Source organism: Bactrocera dorsalis, chromosome 2 (assembly GCF_023373825.1).
Source record: "Bactrocera dorsalis isolate Fly_Bdor chromosome 2, ASM2337382v1, whole genome shotgun sequence".
NCBI classification, from domain to species: Eukaryota; Metazoa; Arthropoda; class Insecta; order Diptera; family Tephritidae; genus Bactrocera; species Bactrocera dorsalis.
Window position 1 is genome coordinate 37,073,882 of NC_064304.1, and position 25,891 is coordinate 37,099,772.

Consider the following 25,891-nt stretch of genomic DNA (forward strand, 5'->3'; position numbering starts at 1 on the left):
TAACGATGCACGCATAGCCAAGACAGTTGCATTTTTTCGCTTTTTATTTGTAGACTTGTGTTATTTATGAAACTTCTTGCATAACTGGAATGAAATCTATATTCGAATGATCGACTTATTTGTCTAAGGAAGCAAACCCACTCGTATGGTTTAAGGGTTATATTCAATTTACTTAGATATCTTCCCTCAATAGTAAAAGTGATAACTTTATTCACATAAAATTTGGAAACGCAAATTCCTAAAGGAAACGAACTGTGAAGTATTCTTCCACTGAACTGTTGACTTATTAATGTTTTTGAAATATCAAAACCAGCAACAATGAATTTTTAAAAGTATAAGTTTATAAGTGTTATAGAAAATACCACGCCTTTCGTATGTAATTATATGTATGTATTTAAAACGTCGGGACGGCGCGTACGCCATTCCCGGCTACCAAAAATTACACGCACGAGTTATTCACATTAGGAATAATCGCAAAGGTCAACCCAATCGAAGTGCAATGATCAGGTCTCGCTCCGGAGGAACCGCCTTCATGATCACGGATAACCTCTACGCCAGGTAAGTATGCTTTTCTCCGCTCAAACGAAAGTATTTCAGCAAAATATTGTAGAAAGTGGTTGAGAATTACTACAAAAAGGATATGCGTGAGTTTAGTGCTCAATGAAAAATGATATTCATTACACAAGCGAAAGAGAGGGGAAAGGTAAAGAATAAAATGGTTATTTACCTAATTTGTGTTAGGGTTGTTTCTGTAACATGTTGCATGTTGAGTTTTCATTGTTATAGATTTTTCATGGGAATCTTTCAGAGTGTACAATTTTTTTCCTGAGGACTAATCCATATATCAATGAGAAAGGTTATTTGAGAGATGGTGCGTGATTAAGTTAGGATGTAATGTTTCTAAGTTAGATTTTTCTTTCAACTGTATCGAAATTCTTTGTGAAACTCTTAACCATCTAATGCAGTGAATGTAGTCCGACGTTCATAAAAGAAGTCATCACATATGTACTAACTGAAATTGGTTTGGAAATCAACCTTGTATTATTTACGACTATCCATTTAAAAACTATCTTAACTTTCAGTTTTAAAGATATCTAAATAAAATTGTATAGAGAATTTTACTATATTACTCTCAGTTTGTACTATTGCCTTGGGCTATAAACCATGCCACATTTCGTAAAGATATCTTGTCCTTATTCCCTTCTAGATTGCAGCTGCGGCAATTATTTTTATATATTCCATATCTGCTTTGTTATCTTGCAGCTTGTTATTGAGTTCCATCTACTTGTATACTGAGTTATTTGTTCAAAATGCATATATTTCTTTTTTTTGATCGTTTACAGACGGCATGGTATTGACTCCGCCTCGGTTTCATCTAAAGAGGCTCTTAACCTTGCCAACTTATCGGCCTTTTCGTAGCCGAAAACCTTAATTATGGACAAGTGGAGTAATCTGCGTGTGAGATGAAAGCCTTCCTGGAGTTTTTGACAAGTTCGAATTAAGCTGTATCGTCGAACAGGCAAACAATGACAACTGGCTATTCGTTAGTTGGTTGCTTTCAGTATCCTCCCGTAGGTTACCAATAGAACTTCATGGGCCTTCTCTATACCTAGTGTATCCGCTTGAAAAATGCTGCGTAAGTTTGGTAGGCGGATTCAAATAGTAGTATGTGAAGATCATTGCAGTATACTTCAGCCCATACTCCGTAGGCCATTTTGGACCTGTCCTGCTCTTCTACTAAACCTCTTTTCCAATCGCCCGTAGAGGGAATCCTCACCCGAAAGTGACTATGTATTGTAATCTAACCTTGTTAGGATATAGTCTGATTTGCTTATGTTAGCTGATTTAGAAAAGCGCTTTGTTCGTACTTTCGCTCGTCACGGTGATCATATGTATTTAGGGCATATATGGTTTATGGGGTCTGCGAAGTTTCCTGCTGAGTGTTACAAATTTCAGGGCAAACTTAATCTACCCTGTGCAGGCTATTAAAATGAGAAAGAATAGGCCGAGAAGTGCTGAGCTATGTATGTAGATTGATATATCCAATAACTTATGATCAGGTTCGTAGTCTTCGCCTAGAATCTATTGGTAACACGAAGCTTCAAACAATTTATTTTTTAACTTTTCTGATGGCGTTGGCGGTATGGCTTATGTTCGTATACCGATTGCGTAAAATTCATAATTTAAATTATGCAGTCAATGTCAAAATATCGTGTCGAACTTAAGTCTTCTTTACTTGTTTTTATTTTTATAATTACTTCATTATTATTTTTTGTCTACTAAAAATGGAAATTACAATCATTTAACCCTTCACCAACTATTTAGTATTCATGCCATAGCAATCATATCATATTTACATACTTATGTACATATATAGTTACTCATGAAGTTTTTTAATATTTTTATTACACACCCTCTCAGCACTTCAATCACCCAACTGACTTGTTGCATGTCAATAAACCTGATAGATTGTTTAATAAAAGCAATGAAATGTGTAAATGCAAATCAACTAAGTACATATGTACTTATGTATGTATATACATGCCTAGGTACATACAAATATAGAAGTGAACACAAAACAAATATTAAACACTCCGACAAGCATTCACCCGTATTTGTGGGCAAACAACAAAAATGTGAGCATAAGCAAATTAATTTTCGACTGGTGAATATTTCAGGCACAAAAATCACCCCGAAAAAAATGCGGATATAAACATGTAATTGAGGAGCGGCGACTGGTCCATGGCACAAGTACCTGATGAGGAACGACGGCAAGTACTTATGTGTATGAATTTGTGTGATTGTGTATGTGTGTTTATGAATAATCAGCTGACAAAAACGGTGAACAACGCCAAATGATGACTACTCAATTAACTTTAAATGACAATGGACAGACGGCAGTGCGATACGTGAGTGAAAAATGCACACCCCCACATCTACACAACTGTAAAAGTATGTACAAGCTGAGCTTGATGGGCGTAACGGCGCTGATTGTGTTGTAAATGATGATGCGAGAACACTTGTTCATACAAAAAAGATAAATGAAGGAATTATGCACAATTTATGAGCCACAAAATTTCATAAAAACAAAACAAGAAAGTAATACGAGAGAACTCAATACCAAAACAACTGGAATTGAAATTTCAATTTTTTAAAATAAAAGCTGAAAACTTGATGAAAACAATTTTAAGTCAAAATTCAAATTTCCCCAAAATCCAAAGTTAATTTCTGTAGCAAACCGAACACGGTAAGCAGCCGTGTCGAAGTGGCAATTTTTGAAGCAACTTCGTTTGCTGCATTTTCCAAACTCCCTCCGAACACAAAAGAACTCAAATTTAATTATCTTTAAGTAATTTTGTCAACGACAAATGCAGATCAACGAAATCGTTGTCAAGGAGGGTGTGCAGCGAGTTTATGAAGTGAGAATGTGACGGCACACGCAAGCATACCAGCGACTGTATATGTGTGTGCAGAATTGAAGGGAGCAGAAAAGTAAAAGGGTGTGAAAGTGTTAAGACGACAAATACACCGCGTCTCTGGTGATTAGTATAATGACTGATGAATCGTTAATGAGTGCTGAGTTGCTTGGTTTACCAGTCAAACGCTTTAATGGTTGCATGAGGTAAAAGGAGTATATATGGGAGGAGTACATTTGTATGTAGATTGAAGTAGTTGTGTAACAATATGTGTCATGCTTAGTGGTACTATATATGTATAGGGAGACGTTCCATTACCCGACTATGAAGAAATTTGTATAGAAAGCGGCGAGACCGATGATTTGCTGGTCGAGCTATTCAAAAACGGCGCCGAAAATTGGTAATTTAATGGTGCTACGTCCAACCCACAAAAAACGGAGACCCTACAATTTCCGCCAACTACCGTGGTATAAGCCTCCACAGCATCGCATATAAGGTTCTATCGAGCGTATTGTGTGAATGATTAAAGCCCACCGTCAACGGACTGATTGAACCTTGTCAAAGTGGCTTCAGGCTCGGAAAATCAACAACTGACCAGATATTCACCATCAACCAAATCTTGGAGACCCGCGGTAAGAGGATCGACACACATCACCTCTTCATCGATTTCAAAGCTGCTTTTGACAGCACGAAAATGAGCTGTGTTTATGCTGCAATGACTGAATTTTGTATCCCCGCAAAACTGATACGTCTGTATAAGCTGACGTTGAGTAATACCAAAAGCTCCATCAGGATCGGAAAGAGCCTTTCCGAGGCGATCGATACCAAACGAGGTTTCAAACAAGGTGACTCTCTGTCGTGCGACTTCTTCAATCTACTGCTGAAGAAAATAATTCAAGCTGCAGAGCTAAATAGAAAAGTTAAGATCTTCTACAAGGGCGTACGCCGATGACATTGATATCATTGGCCATAAAAACCGCTTCGTTAGTTCTGCTTTTTCTAGTTTGGACAAAGAATTGAGGAAAATGGAAAATATCACCTGTCATTAAAGAAACAGCAGTAGCACTCGCGTATAGGTACCCTTGTCACTGTTGACAGTCATAACTTTGAAGTTGTAGGTAATTTCGCCTTTCTTGGAACCAGCATTAACAGCAACAATAATGTCAGCCTAGAAATCTAACACAGGATAATTCTTGCCAACCGGTGCTACTTCGAACTGAGTAGGCAATTGAGAAGTCCTCTATCGACGAATAAAAAACAAACTTTATGAGTCACTCTTTATTCCCTTCCTTCTATATGGTACAGAGGCATGGACGATGATAACATCTGATGAGTCGACATTACGAGTTTTCTAGAGAAAGGTTCTGTGAAAGATTTATAGTCCTTTGCGCGTTGGCCACGACGAATATCGCTTTCGATGGAACAATGAGCTGTACGAGATATTATAATTAAAAGACAGCGGCTACGCTGGCTAGGTCGTGCCGTCCAAATGGATTAAAACACTTCAGCTCTACAAATATTCGACGCAATATCCACCGGTGGAAGCAGAGGAAGAGGAAGACCTCCACTCTGTTGGAGACACCAGATGAAGAAAGACCTGGCTACATTTGGATTGTCCAATTGGCGCCACGTATAGAAAAGAAGAAACGACTGGCGCGCTGTTGTAAACTCGACTATAATTAAGAAGAAGAAGAAGAACCAATTCTTTTTTGACAGCACGAAAATGAGCTGTCTTTATGCCGCAACGACTGAATTTTATCGTGCGACTTCTTCAATCTACTGCTGGAGAAAATAATTCAAGCTGCAGAGCTAAATAGAAAAGTTAAGATCTTCTACAAGAGCGTACGCCGATGACATTGATATCATTGGCCATAAAAACCGCTCCGTCAGTTCTGCTTTTTCTAGGTTGGACAAAGAAGTGAGGAAAATGGAAAATATCACCAAAATATCATTAAAAAACAGCAGTAGCACTCGCGACTAGGTACCCAAGTCACTATTGACAGTCATAACTTGGAAGTTGTAGGTAATTTCGTCTATCTTGTAACCAGCATTAACAGCAACAACAATGTCAGCAGCGAAATCCAACGCAGATTAATTCTTGCCAACAGGTGCTACTTCGAACTGAGTAGGCAATTGAGAAGAACAAAAACAAAACTCTATAAGTCACTCATTATTCCCGTCCTGCTATATGGTGTAGAGGCATGAGCGACGACAACATCGGATGAGTATAAATATCTTTCAAAAGTTTTACACCAGTTTTTTAGAGACCTTTTCAATTTTTTTGTTTATCTGCGGACAAGACCTCTTTACAGATTCCAAAACAAAGCTACGCACTAGATCCGACTACATTTTTGACACCAATCATCTCCGAAGATGTCCTCCTTCTTCTTTATTGGCATAGAAGATGTACTACCCGACAATACATTTAAAAGACACCCACCCAAAATTTTTTTCTTTGGACGCTTGTTTTCAAGAAATGAAATGAAGATTCCTTATATTCAAAGGATGAATATAAATGATAGGCCTTTATTTACGGGTTACATAGACATTGTTTCCCCTTATTACAAAATTTAAATTTTGTTATAAGTCCGACTACAATCACCGCCGGCTGAGGGCCAACGATCCGCGTGCGCCCACTCGCTGTCCAAAACGCAATACTCATTTCGCATTTAAAGTCTCCCTGTGTGTCAGCCAAATGAAATCTGCATAAATCAGCATTAAACATCGAAATGGATATCCCACATCTCGTAAATTTGCACCCATCCACACACACACGCACATATACACATTCAGATAAGTGGGCATATATGCAGATGAGCAACAGTTCCTCGAGCTGTCAGCGAGTCGAACAACAACTAAGTAACTGCAGCGCGGCGTGTGGCTCATGTTAATCACGCTTCCTTTATACTTTTCAAAATTCTAATTTAATTACTTCTGCTCAGTGCATGCATTGTCACGTGGTGGCTCGGCTTTTTGTTAATTTTGCATTTTGCTCATTTCGATTGTGCTCCAAGTGGCGTGAAAATAAAAGCGTTCGAAGCGTAGGCGAACCGCAAAATAAAAACAAAACAAATATCACGCTGTGTCCTAAGCGCAATGCCGACTTCGAAAACGACTCTAAAAAAAGCTTTGATTGTCAGCATAGATAATTAAACATGATTGCTTTCAAAATGAGAAAAATGCTAAAAAAAAGTTCTATGAAAGTTGGGTTAGGTTAGGTGTAAAAAACTACAGATATTTATAGGCAAACTTCATGGTGGCCATTAGCATGTCCTGCGCTGTGTTGCCGCCTTTCGAATTACCAGAGGATAGCCTGCGACTGAACTCTAGAGTTTTTTGTACATTTCTTTCACTGTTGGCTTAAAATTGTCAATAGAAATCACGTACCAGATTTTGAAAATTGTCTATAAGTGGGTGCGTCTGAGTTCATGAATACTCACACAACACAAATATTTTAAAATCATACAAGTATGTTCGTGGAGCATGAAGAGCAGGGAAAAACAAAGAGATGAAAAAGAAGAGAAGAGAAGAGAAGAGAGAAGCCAAGGCCATTTGAGGATGTCACACTTAATGAGTGTCTAATAAAATGTTGTGTAGCTGCAGGCGTTTAATGGTGAAAAATTCACTCACACACACACAAAGAAAGCAGAAATTTTAAAAATTTTCGTATTTTCTGCTGGTCATAAATATACATTTTTAATTTTTTTATATGGATATGCATATTTATTAATATAATTATGTATTTATAGATGTATATGAATATTTTATGTGTCAACTATAGAGTGGCGCATGAAACTTGTACAGGGTTTGAGTGGAAAGTAATAGGACTTAGTCGATTTAAAAAAATTTGATGAACTAATCGTTACTATTCTTTAAAAACTTTCAAAATAGGCTGGCAGTGCGATTTCCAAGCATTGAAGGTGTCACGGAAAGAATTCTCCGGAATAGGCTTGAGCCGAGGTGCATGTTGCTTGGATCCCCTCTGTCGTCTCAAAATGCTTGCCTTTCATCGGCCTTTTCAGGCTAGGAAACAAAAAAATCCGAGGCTCCAGCTGGGCTGTAGGGCAGCTGCGGAAGCTTTGGAATGTCGGTCTTGGTTAAATAGCTGTTCACAAGGACAAGCTCACACCGCCAGCCGAGGCGTTGTCCTGGTTCAACTTCCAATTCACACACACCTTTCTCATGTTCAAGTGCTCCATCCCAATGTCATGAACCACAGATTTTGATAAATTTAACATCTGAGCAATTAAACGAATACTTTGTCGAGGGTCTGTGTTCAAAACTTTGCGCAAACGATCGTATTGTCGGTGTTTGTCGAAATCGCAGGTGTCCCTGCACGGTTTTCAACAGCGACTTCTTCATGGCTCTCCAAAAAGGACTGGTGCCACCGAAACACACCACTTCTTGCTTTATCATATCAGTAAGAATCAATGATCAAACGATTCTGTCGCAGATTTACCGTACCTCTGCTCCAACGAACGCTGCATTTTCGGCTGGCATCACTCACAGAAACACGTCGCGCGAAAATGTTTGCCCTGACTCTCCAGGTGTTCGGAGACAACTGACTGCTCGTTTGTAAGGTAGTCTACCGAATCCAGTCGGTGCGCGGACGCTCCGAAGTGCAGTCGCGGCGGAAGAAAATCAGTCCTATTACTTTCCGGACAAACCCTGTTTGCGCTAGGAAAATTTGCTTGTGTAGTTTAAGTGGTCAAGGAGATATGTACATTAAACTTGTTAGAGGGGGACGCCCACTTTTTCAATTCAACTTTTTCTTCCATAGTTACACCTTGCTACTGCGTCCTCTGTGCCAAATTATATTTTTTCTCGTAATCCGGTGCTTAGTTATGGCACTTTATACGTTTTCGATTAATGGCGTTTTGTGGACGTGGCAGTGAACCGGTTACGCCCATCCACAAACTAATAATTTTTTACTAAGGAACGCGCATACCAAATTTCATCAAGATATTTAAATTTTTACTCAAGTTACACCTACAGTACCCTATTCAGTTAAGTTACCTCACATTACCCTATATCTATCTCGATTAGTTTTGGCTGATACGAACAACCGTAAGGTGAACAAAACCATTATGCTCTGTAGCAATATTGGAATAGTATAAAAAGTAAATTCAATATTTTAATCAACAGCAGTTAAGTTTTCATTAGAAATTCAATTACCAATCTGTAAACGCCTCTAAAAACGTCTAATGACTAACTAAGTCGTAGCCAATTTCAAATTATGCTTTCCTTCTCTCCCACTACCGCACTCCCGCTCCACTTTAGCAAATAATCAATTCCTGCACATCTTCCAATATACATATATATATCACACTATATATTAATGTATTATTTATATCCGCTCCTATTTGTGTGGCTATAGAATTCAATAAATTAGAAACTCACACTGAAATCATCAAATCAAGACAACCACGCATGCCACCCCAACAACCAAACCGAAATCACAAAAAAAAAACGAAGAAAGCACAGACTAAAATAGGAAATCACCTCGAAACATTAACGGCCCACCTCAAACTCCACGCTTTCGTCATCGTTTTGACAATGAACATCAGTGTCGGGGAGACGCTGGCCGTAGCAGTGAGAGTGGGTGTGGGAGTGGGTAATGTACCTGAAAGCGTAAAAGCATGCAATTGTTGCCTCCGTTTGTTGCCACGCCACCAATCATCCCAAAGTAATGCGGCGGCGGCGGTGGCGAAGTAACGTGATGTCGTGATGTGGGTGTTTTCCTGTCTAGCAGGCGTTGAACGTACCAACTAATAAAGCCTGACACGTGGCATCAACAATGAAACGCATTAAAGTCGATTACAATATGAAGTTCCTTAGTGGCATACATCCTGCATTCATTTTCCGCCTTTTTGTTGCTGTTTTCACATTTTTTAGATAGATACGCTATCGACGCGTCGCCATCGTTGGTATTTGGGCTTTTATGTATGTTTCGGTGTCGCCGTTATCTTAGATGTTCTAAAATGCTTGTATAAACGTTGTTAACGAATATTCTAACTCAATCAGATTTTTGATACACACATATATGTATGTATATATTTTTTGGTGCCGCCAATTGTAGGTAAAAGTACTTTAGTATGTATATGTTTGTTTTTCTTTTGTGTTCAGAAAAGGAGTGTATGCCACAGCAATGCAGTTTAGTTATTAGACATTGATTTTTTCGGAGAAAAAAAATATTTGCTAGTGAAAGCTCCGTTGGTGGTCGGCCATCGGGTTATATTTCGCTCTTTGTGTTATTTCCATTGAGAGATAAAATTTCCTATTAAAAAAGTCTCTCACACAATTTGGGATTGCTTTACCCAGTATTGCTTGAAGTTCAGCAAAAGGAAAAGATCGACGGGTTGAAGCAAAATCAATCCATTTCTAAAGCGCATGGTTCTACTTCTTCTTTCTTCGCGTAGACACCACTTACGCTGTTATAGCCGAGTTTACAACAGCGCGCCATTTACGCTATTGACGACAATAGGAGATTTCAAGTGTTACCAGGTCCCTCCCCACCTGGTCTTTCCAACGGAGTAGATGTTTTCCTCCTCCTCTGCTTGCCCAGACGGATAATGCGTCGAATACTCTCAAAGCTGGGGTGCTTTCATCTATTAGGACGACATGACCTAGCCAGCGTATCCACAGCTCATTTAGCCAAAAAGCTCACGTAAGAAGTCGAACCATCCCCCGTCAGGGTTGCGTGCTGGTTTAAGGACCCTCCACGTAAAAAAGACCCCAATGAAAAGAAAACAACAGCCTCGGAAGCGGTTGGTTACCAATGATTAAAATTGGCTCGCTTACGACAACCTCAAGCGAAATGAGTCGCAATCGTCGCAAACGATAGCCCAACCAGTATTGCTGTTCAGATGTTCGATGAATTTTTGATGGGATTAGCAAGGAATCATCTTTTATGAGTTGGCCTCCTAAGGCCAAACTCTAATTTGGAACCAGTTCTATCAACAATTGGACTATCTGAAGAAAAAGTAACCCTGAAGATGCCAGCTTTGGTAAATACCCCTCCGAGCTTTGCTATGTCTACTGCGTCTTGAAAAGTAATACAAACTGATTCTCAGGTTACTAGTGGAACAAAGATGTCATACTATGCTCCACTTCTTCTTCTACGATCATTATCCCTACATGACATAGGAAATAAGGTCAGAAAATTCAGCCGTTAAGACAAATGTTTCCTTATTGAATTGAGTCAATCAATTAGAACTACTAATTACATATTTATGGTTGAAATCTGGTTGCAAATAACAACACTGCGTATAATGGATTAGGAAAACTGTAGAGAGAGAATAGATATCAGAATATCTGGAAAGGGTAATGGTAATGTGCTGTATAGTAAATCTGTCGACTGAATGATCGAAATTTCATACAGCATTATACAGAATGTCATCCACTATAAGGATCCTCGGCCACGGACCTCCTGATATGAATTATTTTCGAGCAACACATCAAGATTTGTTGTACTTGTTTTGTGCAATAATAAAAATGTTTTTGAGAAATGACCATGTAGAACGTGACATTGCGTCATTAAGTACGCCGTGATGGCCGCACGCAGCCTTATAGTCACCATATACATATCTATGAATGAATTTACTAGCATGGTCATGGCATTCTAATGTTGATGCCGATTAAAGATATTTATGCATAAGCAAATGTCTTGTATTTCTATGTAATTAAAATCATACACAAATATTTTATTTGATAACCTTCTCAGACTTAAATTTTATTACGTTTAACTACAAAAATAGCGAGAATGTCAAGTCTTCTCTTTGTGCTCTACCACTTTCACCACAAGAGGCAACCTCATTCACCTTTATCCTTTAAGACAGTAAGAGGAGCAAAGTCAAACATGCAAACTCAGATATTATAACGGCAATTAGTGTATAGTGTAAGTAAATAAGGGCATACGATACGTATATTATATGGCATAAATGTATATGTTTACATGAATTTACGTGGGCAGCTTGTTGAGGTTGGAATTGTTATATCCAGAGTATTTATCTGAACGAGTGCTTTTTCTTATAATTGTGTTTTTTAAGACCCTCAAACTATTGCAGTCATATACTCAAGTTTCAGTTTTAAATCTCAGAAGTTTGTAATGCCTTCAAGTAGAACTTCTTGCTTATCTAAATCATTTCCTTGAAATATTAAAAAAAATCTGAAACCGTCAAGCCAAGTGTTTGCTTACCTGAAAATACCTTCAAGCATGTGTCCACAACAACATCAATAACAACAAGTGCTACTACGAACTGAGTAGGCCATTGAGAAGGAAAGTCCTCTCTCGCCGAATAAAAACCAAACTCTATAAGTCAATCATTATTCCCAACCTGCTATACGGCGCAGAGGCATGGACGATGACAACATCAGATGAGTCGGCGTTACGAGTTTTCGACAGAAAGATTGTGCGGAAGATTTATGGTCCTTTGCATATCAGCAACGGCTAATACCACAGTTGATGGAACGATGAGCTGTACAAGATATATGTACAACCACATTGATATCGTTCAGCGAATTAAGAGACAGCGGCTATGGTGACTAGGTCATGTTGTCCGAATGGATGAAAACACTCCAGCTCTGAGAGTATTTGACACAATCCCCACCGGAGGAAGCAAAGGAAAAGGTAGACCTGTACTCCGTTGAAAAGACCAGGTGGAGAAGGACCTGGCTACACTTGGAATTTCCAATTGGCGCCAAACAGCGAAAAGAAGAACGACTGGCGCGCTGTGGAAAACTCGACTGTAACCGCGTTAGGTCTTCGCCATTAAAGAAGAATAAGAATGATATTTGTGTTTGTTCTATAAACCCGAAATGAAGGAAATTCTGGTATTACGTGCTGTGGGGCATGAGGCTTTCGGTGGTTTAAGTAGTTCTCTTTCAGCGCAGTCATCCTTAAGCTACAATACACCTGGATTTTATAGGTCAAGGACTGTCAACTGGCTAGCATTTCATAAAATTTTTTGAGGAATCCACCAACCGTTTAATAAAAATCACCAATAAGTCTTTTTTAAATTTTCAAACATATCAAAGCACCCTCGTATTTGCAATCACAAACTATCGCCGAAGATGCAGCGTTGCAATTGTACTTCACCCTAACCTAAAATCAGGCAGGAGACCTACCTATGCAGTTCCACTTCTAAGCGTCAATGTGTATGATTGAGCGGCATAAGGTTTTCGCATTGCATTTGTGCATTTAAATTCGCTCATTTTGGTTTTCTTAGCGAAATGTCAGCGCTGACAAGCATGGACAAATTAAGGCGAGGCAGAGTAGTTAGCGATGCGCGCTTCGCCTGCCAAGGATGCGCTATTCAGAGCGCAACAACTGACAAGTGCAGATAAGCGCGGATAAGGAGAGCTTAATTTTTCACAGCAACAACATATAGCAGAAGAAAAGGGTCGCTTAAACATTAGTTGTTAAGAATAAAACTATGAAGAGTCCTTTGGCAGTAACCTTCAAGTGACATTTGTAATTCATTACATTGTCGAAGCTAATGCCACTTTTCGCATATATGTATTTATAAGCGCGCTCGCACATTTGAGTGTGTGTGTGTGTGTGCATGCATATGCATTAGTAACTTTCATGAGTGTAGGTAAGAGTTTATCAAACGCGAGGCGATCATAAAATTTAGAAAGGCTTTAAAATAGACTGATCAAATTTGTACTAACACACAAGTGAAACTTAATCGCAAGTTTCAGAAATTTTAGAAGTAGAACTGGGTTTAAAACCAAAACTAAACATTTCGGAGGAAAATATTATGCTTTGGAAAAAGAAATGCGAATAACATGAATTTACAACTCAACTCTGCTGAATTGAAGTTGTGACAACTCAACTTTAAAACAACTAAATCCTATTTTTTGGCGTTAACAGTTACCACTATTTTCAGTTGAAGTTGTTTTGATTTTATCAATTTAAGCCCGAGCAAACGTTAACTTCCGCTATAATACCCTACACTGGTGCGTTTTTTCGCATAAAAGGGAATAAACAGATCTTTTCTTGATTTTGATCTTTCAATTTACGTGACAACTATATGCTATAGCGATTCAATCTGAACAATTTATTTGGAAATTTTAGAAAAGTCTCACGCAAAGAGAATCGACACATACTACCTTTTTATCAATTTCAAAGCAGCAAAACTAATACGCCTGTGTAAACTGACGATAAGCAATACTCGTACCAAAAGCTCAATCAAGGTCGGGAATGACCTCTCCGAACTGTTCGTTAGCAAACTAGGTTTCAGTAAAGCCGACTCCCTATCGTGTGACTTCTTCAATCTACTCCTAGAAAAAATAATTCGAGTTACACAGCTGAACCGATGACATCGATAACATTGGCCAAAACAACCGCGTCATTAGTTCTACTTTCTCCAGACTGGATATTGAAGCGAAGCAAATGGGTGAAGTAGTGAACGAATGCAAAACGAAATATCTCCTGTCATCAAACAAACAGTCGTCGCTCTCACGAGTTGACTACCACGTCCTTGTTGACCGTCATAACTTTGAAGTTGTAGATAATTTCGTCTATTTAGGAACCAGCATTAACACCACCAACAATGTTAGCCTGGAAATCCAACGCAGGATTACTCTTGCCAACAGGTGCAATTTCGTACTTAGTAGGTAATTGAGGACTAAGTCCTCTCCCGACGAACAAAGACCACATTCTGCAGGTTACACATCATCCCCGTCTTGCTAAATGGTGCAGAGGCAGGACGATGACAACGTCTGATGAGTCAGCGTTACAGGTTTTCGAAAGAAAGTTTCTGCAGTAGATTTATGGTCCTTTGAATATCGGCAGAGGCGAATATCACAGTCGATGGAACGATAAGCTGTACGAGATATAAAACGACATGGACGTAATTCAGTGATCTAAGAAACAAAGGCTACGTTGACTAGGCCATGGCTTCCGATTGGATGAAAACACTCCAGCTCAGAGAGTATTCGACGCAGTACCCACCGAGGAAGCATAGGAACTACCATGTATCCTTAGGCGGAGCACCTTCTACAATTAAAGAGTTCCTACCTGGAGAGACTTTGTTATTGGTACCTAGGAACCTATTTTTCAGAGTACCCAGCGAAAAAAAAATCTCTAATACATATGCATATTATAAATATTATTATATTATTGTATGAATTTGTTTTATTTTTTTTTGGTTTAAAGTACAATTAAAACTCTTAACTACTTCCCGGAATGCTTTTCAGTACATAACTACACTAATCCGTGGTTACTTCTAGATATAAATGTTATTATATATTTGTAGAACAAGCATGCAGCATCAGCACATTACAGTCAATAATGATTTAGTATTCTTAAATTTCAGCATATTTCACTGTTAGTATATAAATATGGATACAAAAATATAATACATAAGTGTATATAAACCCAAAATATATAATTATACATATAACCGCACTATATAAATATAACTATGCACATAGCAAAGCTATCTACATACATATATGTATGTATATATGTACGAGTACGAACTACACAGAAGCTTCTGCTCAAATGTGCAAGCATATACATACATATGTACATACTTCCCTTATGTATGTAATTCTAAATATTGCACAGTAGTGTACTTACATGCCAGCATACTCTTCTGGATATGGTATGATGTATCCTTCGGGACTTGGACGTGGAGTTTTACCAACCCAGAAGAATGCATCCGGTCCCGTGCCATCATATGCAAATGATTTGATGAACAGCGTAGATTCGTCGACGGCATAAATGGAGCCCTGCGAGAGATAATAAAGTGATATTACAGAGTTGTATTTATATATATACATATGTATATGCAAATACATACTAACACAGATGTAGAGTTTATTTGCTTAACAATTTGTGATGAAGTCGATATGTGTTAAAATATACATATGTATGTATGTAGAATAAACTCTCGATAGGATATGTTGAAATGAAAAGTTTATTTTTATTCAAAAAATCAATGTTTGCTTTCGTTTGAAATATAGAAAATTAATGTTTACAAATACTAGATTATTTTTGACATACAAACTTTGAAAACCTAACCTATTTTTAATGCAGATAAGTTTGTTGAATAAACTTTGTTAATTGAAAAGTAATCTGAAATCATTTCTCATCCCGAATTATTAACTAAATTACCCTGTATTACTTCTGAAGTTTGGAAGATTTAGCCCTGTGTAGAACTTCACGCAGTGAGGAAAGTTCTTTGAGCACCATTCTCTTAGGAGTGGCCAGAAACGATTCTTTTACATATGGCTCAAGTATCTTACGACTTCCAGTCTGAGACTAAGTATCCTCTGGGTACCCAAAATCATCCGTTTGAAGGTGGATTAAAGTGAGAAGGCGAAACATCCCTTTCTCAGGGTTAAAAGCTGGTTTTGGGACCATCCACATAAAAAAAATCCCCAATGAAAAGAACAAAACAGCATCGGATGAGTAACCTCCCTGTTGATGACGACGACTGCATACATGTTATGCACCTGGAATGTCCGTTCCCTTAATTGGGAAGGTGTCTCTGCCCTTCTGGTTGATGTCCTCGTAAGAGTAAAGGCTGACATTACAGTCATTCAAGAAGTGCGTTGAACGGTACAAGGACTGAGACGAGTAGGTCCTTGTGGCATTTACAACAGTGGCCACATAAAGGAGCGAAAATTCGGTGTGGGATTCGTGGTGGGAGAGAGACTCCGTTGCCGAGTCCTAGCATTTACCCCTGTGGGTGAACGTCTAGCCATAATCCGCATCAAAGCGAAGTTTTTCAACATATCGGTGATTTGTGACCAAAGATATATTCTACGAGATATAAAATTTAAATTAACACATAAAGTATTAAACGCAGATCAAAAGTACAATTATTTAGTGCCTTAGTAGTATAGTTTGAATTATTTATAGGATACGTCCCAGGTTTATAATCGATAATAAATGGTTATCTCGACAGAACTGCCCAAACTATGCCATTTTCAACGTACTCTGCGAGAGTGCGCTAAATCGGAATGATCTGCAAGATGTTTTCAGCCAATCTAACTGTACACACCCAAGCCCAATTCTTCGCCTCTACCTTAATAATAGTCTCCGAATGTATTTATTAACGTCGGGACGGCGCGTACGCCATTCCCGGCTACCAAAAATTACACGCACGAGTTATTCACATTAGGAATAATCGCAAAGGTCAACCCAATCGAAGTGCAATGATCAGGTCTCGCTTCGGAGGAACCGCCTTCATGATCACGGATAACCTCTACGCCAGGTAAGTATGCTTTTCTCCGTTCAAACGAAAGTATTTCACTAGAATGTTGTAGAAAGTGGTTGAGAATTCAAGTAAAAAGGATATGCATGAGTTTAGTGCTCAATGAAAAAGGACATTTGTACGATTGCAGGTACAATACGGACAAATGTATGTCATGTAGGACCATCCCTTACGTATAGGGGTAGATGCAAAATGTAAACGTCAATGTTTTAGTTGGGGAGAAAACTAATCGTTTTATAAATACTGAAATATCCAGTGACCACAACTTAAAAATATTTTTAAGTAAACCTAAAAACTCTGCTAAATAGTGGTTCGAAGACGATTATATAAATATATATTTAAGTTATCTCAAACGAGTTCTAATTATTTACTATATAATCAGTAATCATTTCTACACTCATCAATAATCTACCATATATGTATTACCCACTATTTAAACTATGGTATAATACAATTTAAATATAATTGTGAACTCACCTTTATGCCGTGCGCAAAATTTGTAAATTCTCCGATGTAGCGACCGTAGTAGGGCTCTGGTGGTGCGCGCCCTGAAGCTGTAATGAAAGAAATATTTTGTTTTAATAAAAAATGAACGATTTGAAGAGCATTAACTCTTCGCTGTCTCTTAAAGTAGCGCATAATTCCTCATTCACACAGCGCAATATACTTAGCATGTACTTGGTAAGTGAATTTGTATGGTAATGTCTTATTTTCTAAGTAAATGTGAAGACAGCTTGAGGACAATGCAGGCATTTTGTGATTAGAAGTGAAATGAAGGTAAGTAAGAAAGTTGGGAACAACAAACATAATAAATAAACATCAGCTGTATTGAAAAAGCTTTGCAATAACAGAGCAACAACAATAAGAAGTTAAAACAAAATAAAATTAAATCTTGTGCAGCCACCGTACAAACTCACAAAGTTTCGCTATAAACTTTTCCTATTTTCTTTGTTTTACATACTTTGGGAATTAAATTCGCCTTTTGTCTCAGCAAAATCAACCAACATATGCATTTGAATTCTATGAAAGGCTCATTAAATGCACCGTGTGGTATTTTGTGCAGTTTCGAGGGATAAAAAAATTATTAGGCAAGGAACGTCCTAAGATTTTAAGTCAAAATTTTTAAATATCAATAAAAATTTACTCAAGAAAGATTCTTCTAAGTTCAAATAAATTACTTTCCGCATATATACTTATATGGTATATAGCCGCAAGTCTGCTTAAAAATCTTTATTTCTAAATTTCCTAAGAATAGACCGATAAATTATTTGAACAAATCTCTTCTAACGAATATTGCTAAAGTGACGTCACTCTATACATCTTCTCCAAAAATATTTTTAATCACTCTATGCTCTATAAAGCAGTATAGTTAGAGATGATGTGATTGTTTTTAACGTGTAACCCAAGTAGAGGTACTTTTTAAATAGCCTTTTTTGAAAGATCACGCTTGAGAGGTGTCAAATTCCTTTTTTACAAAAAATCACGTTCTATAAAGAATGTGTTTCACGCATTTCGCTCAACTTCATTATTGGATAATATTCGACAGAATAGACCATGTTCAGCACGCAGTGAAGATCATACGAGGTGTGTTCAAAAAGTATCGCGAATCGTAACTGACAGTTTTCTTCGATTGCAGGGGCGTGGTGCATCACGAGTTCTTGCCACAGGGAAGAACGGTCAATAAGGAATATTACCTGCAAGTTATGCGCAATTTGCGTGAAGCAATCCGTCAGAAACGCCCGGATTTGTGGACGAACAAAAATTGGCTTTTGCACCACGATAACACCCCTGCTCACACATCGTTGCTAGTGCGCGACTTTTTGGCCAAAAACAACACACTAATGATGCCGCAGCCACCGTATTCCCCAGATCTGGCCCCCTGTGACTTTTTCTTGTTCCCTAAACTGAAGAGGCCCATGAAAGGACGACGTTACGCTTCTCTTGACGAGATAAAGACGGCATCGAAGGAGGAGCTGAAGAAGATAAAAAAAATGATTTTTTTTTTCGAAGATTAGAAAAACCGTTGGCACAAGTGTATAATATCTCATGAGGATTATTTTAAAGGGGACAAAATAGATATTCATGAATAAATAAATAATTAAAAAAAAAACACAAAATTCGCGATACTTTGTGAACACACCTCGTATATAGCTGTGGAGACTCGGACCAGCGTCTTGCGCAGCAACTCGGAATGACGTATGGAACGACTTGGCGCATTTTACGTCGAGATCTTAACTAGAAAGCGTACAAAATACAGCTTGTGTGAGAACTAAAGCCGTTCGACCTTCCCAAATGACCAGGTTCGCTATATGAGTTCTTGAAAAGTTCGAAAAGGTCTGACATTTTCGAGCGAAATTTGGCTCTGCAATGAAGCTTATTTTTGGCTCAATGAGTGTGTAATTAAGCGAAATTGCTGCGTTTGGGACGACGACCAACCTGAAGAGATTCAAGAGTGGTCATTTCGGTGGAATCATGGGTTCATCGGTAAGAATATAACCATCAATGGCGGGCGTTATCGTGCCAAGATAACCGACAATTTGATGCCTGAAATTTAAGCTCATGATCTCAGCGACATTTGGTTTCAACAAGACGGCACCATTTCCCACACATCGCATCAATTAATACATTTATTGAGAGAACACTTCGGTAAGCAGGTAATTTCATGTTTTGGGCCGATCGATTGTAGGAATATGTAAAGTATAAAGTTAATGCGAACAATTCCGCTTCTATTCAGGCCTCGGAGCATCACGTATGTCACGCCAGTTACCAGTCGAAATGCTCGAACGAGTCTCGACAATTGGACTCAATGGATGGACCTTCATATTGTATACAAATTTTCACTGCCACAAAAAAATCTTTCTCATAAAAGCATAACTCATGAAAAAACTGTTTAAAGTAATTGCACCACTGTGCACCGTCGCACCTGTTAGACACGCAGGCACCTCCACATATGAGCATGTGCACATTTTCAATGGGAAAATGCAAAATCCCAACACAATAGCTTGTGCTAATTCCATTCATTTGCGTTTGACTGCGCCGTTTGCCTTCAACTGCAATTTTTACGCTCTTTTAATGAAGTGAAATTTTCTTAGAAAAAATGTGTGCAAAAGTTTTATTTCTCAGAATATATTGCAAACATTTCGTTAATTGACAACATGTGAGCACTCGTGCTCGTGTGTAACAGTTTCCAGGAGAATTAACGTGAGCAATTCACATAACTTGCAAACCATACTTATATAAACTATAATATGCCATAATTTATTAAGCATTTATCTGAAATGCATAATTAGTTTCAAATTATATGAATATCATATATACATACACATATGTATGTATATGTAAATAAGCAGTTAAATTTATGTATGTAGATAAGTGGAGACTTGTAGAAAAAATACTCGAACAAAAATTATTTGAAATGAAACAGGGTAAGACGTGTTTTATATTCTATGCAAATAATAAAAAAATGTAACTGTTTTTTAGCTATTTTTCTTTATTTCCACTTTCCTAAGTAAAAATTCAATAAAGTGCCACCTAAACTTTTTCCGTCACTTTTTCGAGCTTCTCCGGCGATGAGTTGACACGACGGCTCACCTTAAAGAATTATATCCACTTGCAAAAGAAAACGTATTTTTTACGACGAAATGACAGCTCCTCAAAATTAAGTAGATTTTTGGAAAATAAATTACCGTGTGATTTCAAAAAACGAAATTATTATCCAAATGTTATTCCTTCTATCATTACATGACAAATATATCCAAGGAGGTGATGTGAAAATTTGAAATCGATCGGTTCAGCCGTTTCGAAGAAATTTTCCGGCTCTGCGATTACAGTAAGTTGAAAAATTATTAAAAATAACCACCTATTTTACGAATAATCTTAAAATTTTTGGAGAATATTCTCAAATATGTGTACATGGAAAATAGTTGCATATTTGGTAATGCATTCATGTGAAAAAATAGCAGCCGTAGCTAAGAGTGTACACGAAAGCCGTACGAGTCAACTCGCCGCCGTTCGCAGCAACTTGGATTGATGGTGGGAACACCTGGCGCATTTTTCGTCAAGATCTTAGATTGAAAGTATACAAAATAGAGCTTATGCAAGAACTGAATCCCTCGACATAGCTTCGCTCTTTGGGCTCTGGAAAAGATCCAAGAAGGTCCATCATTTCAGGCTCAATCATCGGTCCATAGTTCTTCAAAAATGATGCCGTTGAGAACGTAACCGTCAATGGCAACCGTTATCGCGCCATAATAACCAATTACTTTATGTCTAAAACTGAAGCTCGTGATCTTGGCGATATTTGGTCTTAAGAAGACGACGCCATTTCCCACACATCGCATCAGTCAATGCATTTGTTGAGAGAAGCCTTCGGTGAGCAGATAAATTTCAAGTTTTGGGCCGGTTGATTGGCCACCAAGATTCTTTCCGGGCAATCCTTCTTCGATTCAGACCTTAGAGCAAAACCTCACGCATATCATCGAGTCATCGAAAGTTCGACTCAACGGATGAACCATCTGAAACGTAGCCGTGGCCTACAGTTGAGAGAGATAATCTTAAAAAAATTAATGCCAGAGAATGTTCTTTCGAATAATAATAAACATTAATCATTAAATTTAAAGTTTCTGTGAGTTTTCTTAAAAAAAAGTAGGGAATCTTGAAAGGAATCTCCCTTTTTTTATGAATTGAGGTAAGAAAGCATGCATAACTAAATTTAGAGGGTGGATAAGTTCAATGTTCAGTAACCAAAATAAAAAATAATGCACCTTGTGCACACATTTAATCACATGTGAGTTTGCTAAAAAAACTAACAAGTCCAACATGCAATTAAAGTTGAGACAAAAATATAACCTTGTGTGTTTGAATAATTGTAAATTAGAAAAAAAATTATATTTTAATCATCAAATTATTTCGTTATCAAACATACATACATATGTTATGAAAAAATGTTCATTAGCAAATAATTAAAATGAATTTTTCCTAGAATTTCTCATTAGAGCCGCTGTCAAAAGTGCGACGCAAAACTTAAAATTTTTACTCGAAAAAACGAATCGAATTTTAATGCTTTCTTAGCAGTAACGTGACTTGCAAAATGAAAACAAATACAATTCGTGTTCGTGTGTTGATATTTATGGCAAATCAGTCTTCAATGTCATATTTCTACTTTTTTATTTCTATTCGCACCTAAGCCGCAAATAAAAGCATGATCATTAACGTCAATTGCCGACTATTTAACAGGCAACATGATTCCCCTAAAAAATTCCATCAAATAGTAATTGTAAGATGTCTAAAAACTTCAATTGCGCGCCAAATAAAGTTTGGCATATATTGATTAAGGCCAGTTCACAATTAAAGCCTTTAAAGCGAGTTGAGGCGCCGCTTTCGAAGTAGAAGGTGAGACTATTATGGCAAAGCACTTAAAGCAATATAATAACACTTAACTTGTATATATATAGTATGTATATAAGTGTCTTGCCATAATTGTCTCACCTTCTACTTCGAAACTGTGAAATCACTTATATCACATTCTAATAACAAATCATTATCTAACATAATAACCGTTTATGAATTTTAAAAGATTTCGAATTAAAATCAATGTGGTTAATATTTCTTGATTCTTCTTTTTTACTGGCGGAGATACCACTTACTCGGTTATAGCCGAGTTAACAAGAGCGCGCCAGTCGTTTCTTCTTTTCATTATTTGGCGTCAATTCGAGATACCAAGTGCAGCCAGGTCCTTCTCCATATGATCTCTCTAAAGGAATGGAGGTTTACCCCTTCATCTGCTTCCACCGGCGGGTCGAAAACCTTCAAAGCTGGAGTGTTTTCTTCCTTTCGGACAACATGTCCGTATATCTCGTACAGCTCATCGGTTCATCGACTGCAGTACTCGCCGTTGCCAATGCGCAAAGGACCATAAATGTTCCACAAAACCTTTTGCTCGAAAACTCCTAATACTATGTTCGGACCGACAACGAAAACATGTTTTCGTAGGAAAAACTTGTGTTTTCGTCCATGTAAAATCTGTCAAAGGAAAACACAGTTTTCGTTGAAAACTACTTGAAAACTTACATTCCATCCATTATAATCGGTGCCTGCTCTAGTTTAATCGATGTTTTTTGAAGACATGTTTTGCCGGCCCTAAATTGTCACTTGATATTGTATTTGTTTACATTCCATATACAAATACAGCTGTCGCTTGATATCCTCATATTAGGGGGATTCCCTTGCTCTTGCAAAACCTTGCACAGTGCAGAAATTGCAGAATTTTCCGTTTGGTGAATGGCACAACAACAAACACATGCAGAAAATTATTTGCAATGGCTGTAAAATATGTCAGACCAAAACCCATGTTTATTTTCGTGCCGTGATTATCACTAGATTTTGCAATGGGTACTCTCTTGGCCTTGCATATTTCGGTATAGGATTTTTGCATTTTGTGCCATCGTCCAATCTTGCAAGAGCAAGAGAATGCCGCTTTTGATAGTTGTCAGTGAAAACTCATCGAAAACATACATTGTCGGTCCGAACGACTTAGATTCCACAACATACAAATCTGTTTTCAAAACGTTTTCAATGTCGGTCCGAACATAGTATAAGGCCGACTCATCTGATGATTTAAGAACTTTATTCTGACCGATCAATTTGTATGGCAGTTATATGCTATAGTGGTCCCATATCGTCTTCGGAAGAAAGAGACGTGTGAAAATTTTCAGATCTAGATCTCGAAAACTGAAGGACTACATATATACAGATTGCTTAGCTCTTAGCTACACAACTTTGTAGCAACGTTTATTTACTCTGTTCAGGGTATAATAACATGCACCTTTACTACATCACGATGCGGTAATCTGATTAGGGTGTAAATACGAGAAAATTCTATCCTGAAGTGAAAAAGGCAGCGCAAATTCATATTACGGGAAATGCATAAATAGCCATCAAATCGGAAAGGGACCAGTTTTAAGTTCAATTCAACAAAACTTCAAAAGATTTGAACGTTAACCTTGACATGAAGAGAAAGTTAAAGTCGCGAGATGGTGCTTACCACGATATTTTTGACACAAATCAAGGGACTGTCAAAAAACTTTCTTTATTCAATTGCAAGATATACCTACAATATTCCCTATCGTGCGACTGGTTTAATTTACTCCTGGAGAAAATATTTCGAAATGCAGAGCTGAACAGAAAAGTTAAAATCTTCTACAAGGGTATAACCTGTTGGTGCATGCCGATGACATTGACATAATTGGCCTCAACAAATGTGTAACGCTGTTAGTTTTTCATTCTCCAGACTGGATAAGGAAGCGAAGAGTATGGATCTGGTTGTGATCGAGGATAAGACGAGTTATACGACGACATTGACATAGTTCAGTGATTTTAGAATAGCGACCATGGTGGCTGGGTCATGTCGTTCTCCACTCTGTTGGAAGATCCATGTGGAGAAAGACCTGCAGGATTATTTTGGGGAGTTTACTCTTTTCATTCATTGAAGGTCATGAAATTATTCCAAACTTCACATTCGAGTCGTTCATCCAGCTCTTTTAATGACGATCAGAGAATCTCAACATGCCTTATGGATCGACTCAACATATTTCGGTTAATGTTTTGAGTAAGAAGCCCAAGCCTCTGCACGCAAGACTGCAATATTTTGCAAAAATAAGTTGAGTTTGTAAAAGTCATACTTGAGGCTGGCTGAGAACCCTATATTCTTCAAACACATCAGTATTTGGAAAGCGACATGAGATTCTTCGGAATATGACGCCGAAACTGTCTAACAATTTAGAAAAAGGCGCTCCAAAACACAAGAACCGAAACACAAAAAAAAAAACACTGAAATCCATCCCAGCCGAGACATATGACAAATGCTGAGAAAATTGGATTAAGCATTTTCACAGCTGTTTTAGCTCAAAAGGAGTCTAGTTTATTGACCATAATACAGATTTGTATTAAAATGTGAAAAAATTAGATTTTTTTGTCAGTACGGGTTAAATTTGATTGGATGGTATAAAACAGGTGGAGAAGCAGGAGAAAGTTATTACAGTGTTGATAAGAACGAGATTTTATTATAGCTAGAGTTAAAGTTTAAAAAACTAATATCGCTTTAAAAATGTGAAAAATAAGTTGTAGGAAAGCTTAAAGCTTTTGGAAGATTGTCAGAACATTGAAAACCCAACGCACAGAAAATATTTAAAAAACAGCAGGCATTCATTGAAAATACTGCTAAGCGACTTGTGGCTGAAGTTCTATATGTAATAGCTTCAAACAACGGTATATACATACATACGTATTATACATACATATATGTATATGTTCGTTTATGTTCGCATTTATGCACGTGAGTGTGTTCGTGCATTTGAAATGGGCATCAAGAACTACTTTAAAGTAAAGTAAAATAACAACCGTAACAAAATATGAATACAATAAGAGCAGCTTTTAAGAATTGCAAATGTTTCGCATTATTTGTACGAGCATGTTTCGATTCGATGCGACTCAAGGATTGCCCACCCACAAACATACACGCACACACACAATTACATATATACACATGTATACGTGCGAATTTGCTTTCATGTATAGTTGTGCGCCACTGTCGCTGGTGATGGTAATGGTAATGATGGTATACCGTTATACGGTTAGCGAAACTTGACGATACCGGCCGAAGTGGCATGAGGAACAACACCGTCAACAGGCGCTGCCAAAGTGCTGATGCTGCACACAATGCCGACGTTGAGGTATTCCCCAAATAATGTCTCAATCGCCGTGAAGCTGAGAAGCTTTCACATAACGGTTGTTGTGGTGAGTGCGCTGTTGCTTTTACCGGTGTCTAGCAAGCCTACGATTTCGCAAAAATACACACACACACATCTATTAGAAACAAAAATAATAATAAAGTATATAGAGATGTGTGTGTGTGTGTATGTGTATATGTGTGTGTTTTGCACTGCCTCCATGGACGACGATAGCTATAATATGCATTAAATCTACTAATGCGTACATTAATCTCACTGTGTCGCAGCCTCAATTGAGTTGATTCAGTTTGGTTCGTCGTTCGGTTGACGCTTTCCTTCTTTCATTTCACTTCACCACATTCACTGCATGCAACGCACTCTCTGCTCCCCCTACTCCGAGCCCATACTCGCGCTCAACCACTTCGAGGCCTGTTTCGATTTGTGCGGACGGACACGCATATGATGGCAACACACGTGTCTGTACGTGCCGTTCGTGCTCGAGGATATTTATCCAGTGCAA

General features: G+C 37.9%; 1 protein-coding gene and 2 non-coding genes across 3 annotated transcripts in view; all 3 read right to left on the minus strand.

Moving 5' to 3' along the window:
• LOC105226366 (protein Skeletor, isoforms B/C) overlaps positions 1-25,891 on the minus strand; it is a 97,986-nt gene that overhangs the window by 33,319 nt on the left and 38,776 nt on the right. Inside the window, exons 2-3 of the mRNA XM_011205220.4 lie at positions 17,123-17,199; positions 15,004-15,155 (exon numbers count right to left, since the gene is read on the minus strand). Coding sequence (XP_011203522.2) covers positions 15,004-15,155; positions 17,123-17,199 — 229 coding nt within the window. The remainder of the gene's footprint in view (positions 1-15,003; positions 15,156-17,122; positions 17,200-25,891) is intronic.
• On the minus strand, positions 402-566 carry LOC115066165 (U1 spliceosomal RNA). Its single transcript, XR_003845790.2, has one exon. It is a non-coding gene; the product is annotated as a U1 spliceosomal RNA (small nuclear RNA).
• Positions 16,489-16,653, minus strand: LOC125776956 (U1 spliceosomal RNA). Its single transcript, XR_007422058.1, has one exon. It is a non-coding gene; the product is annotated as a U1 spliceosomal RNA (small nuclear RNA).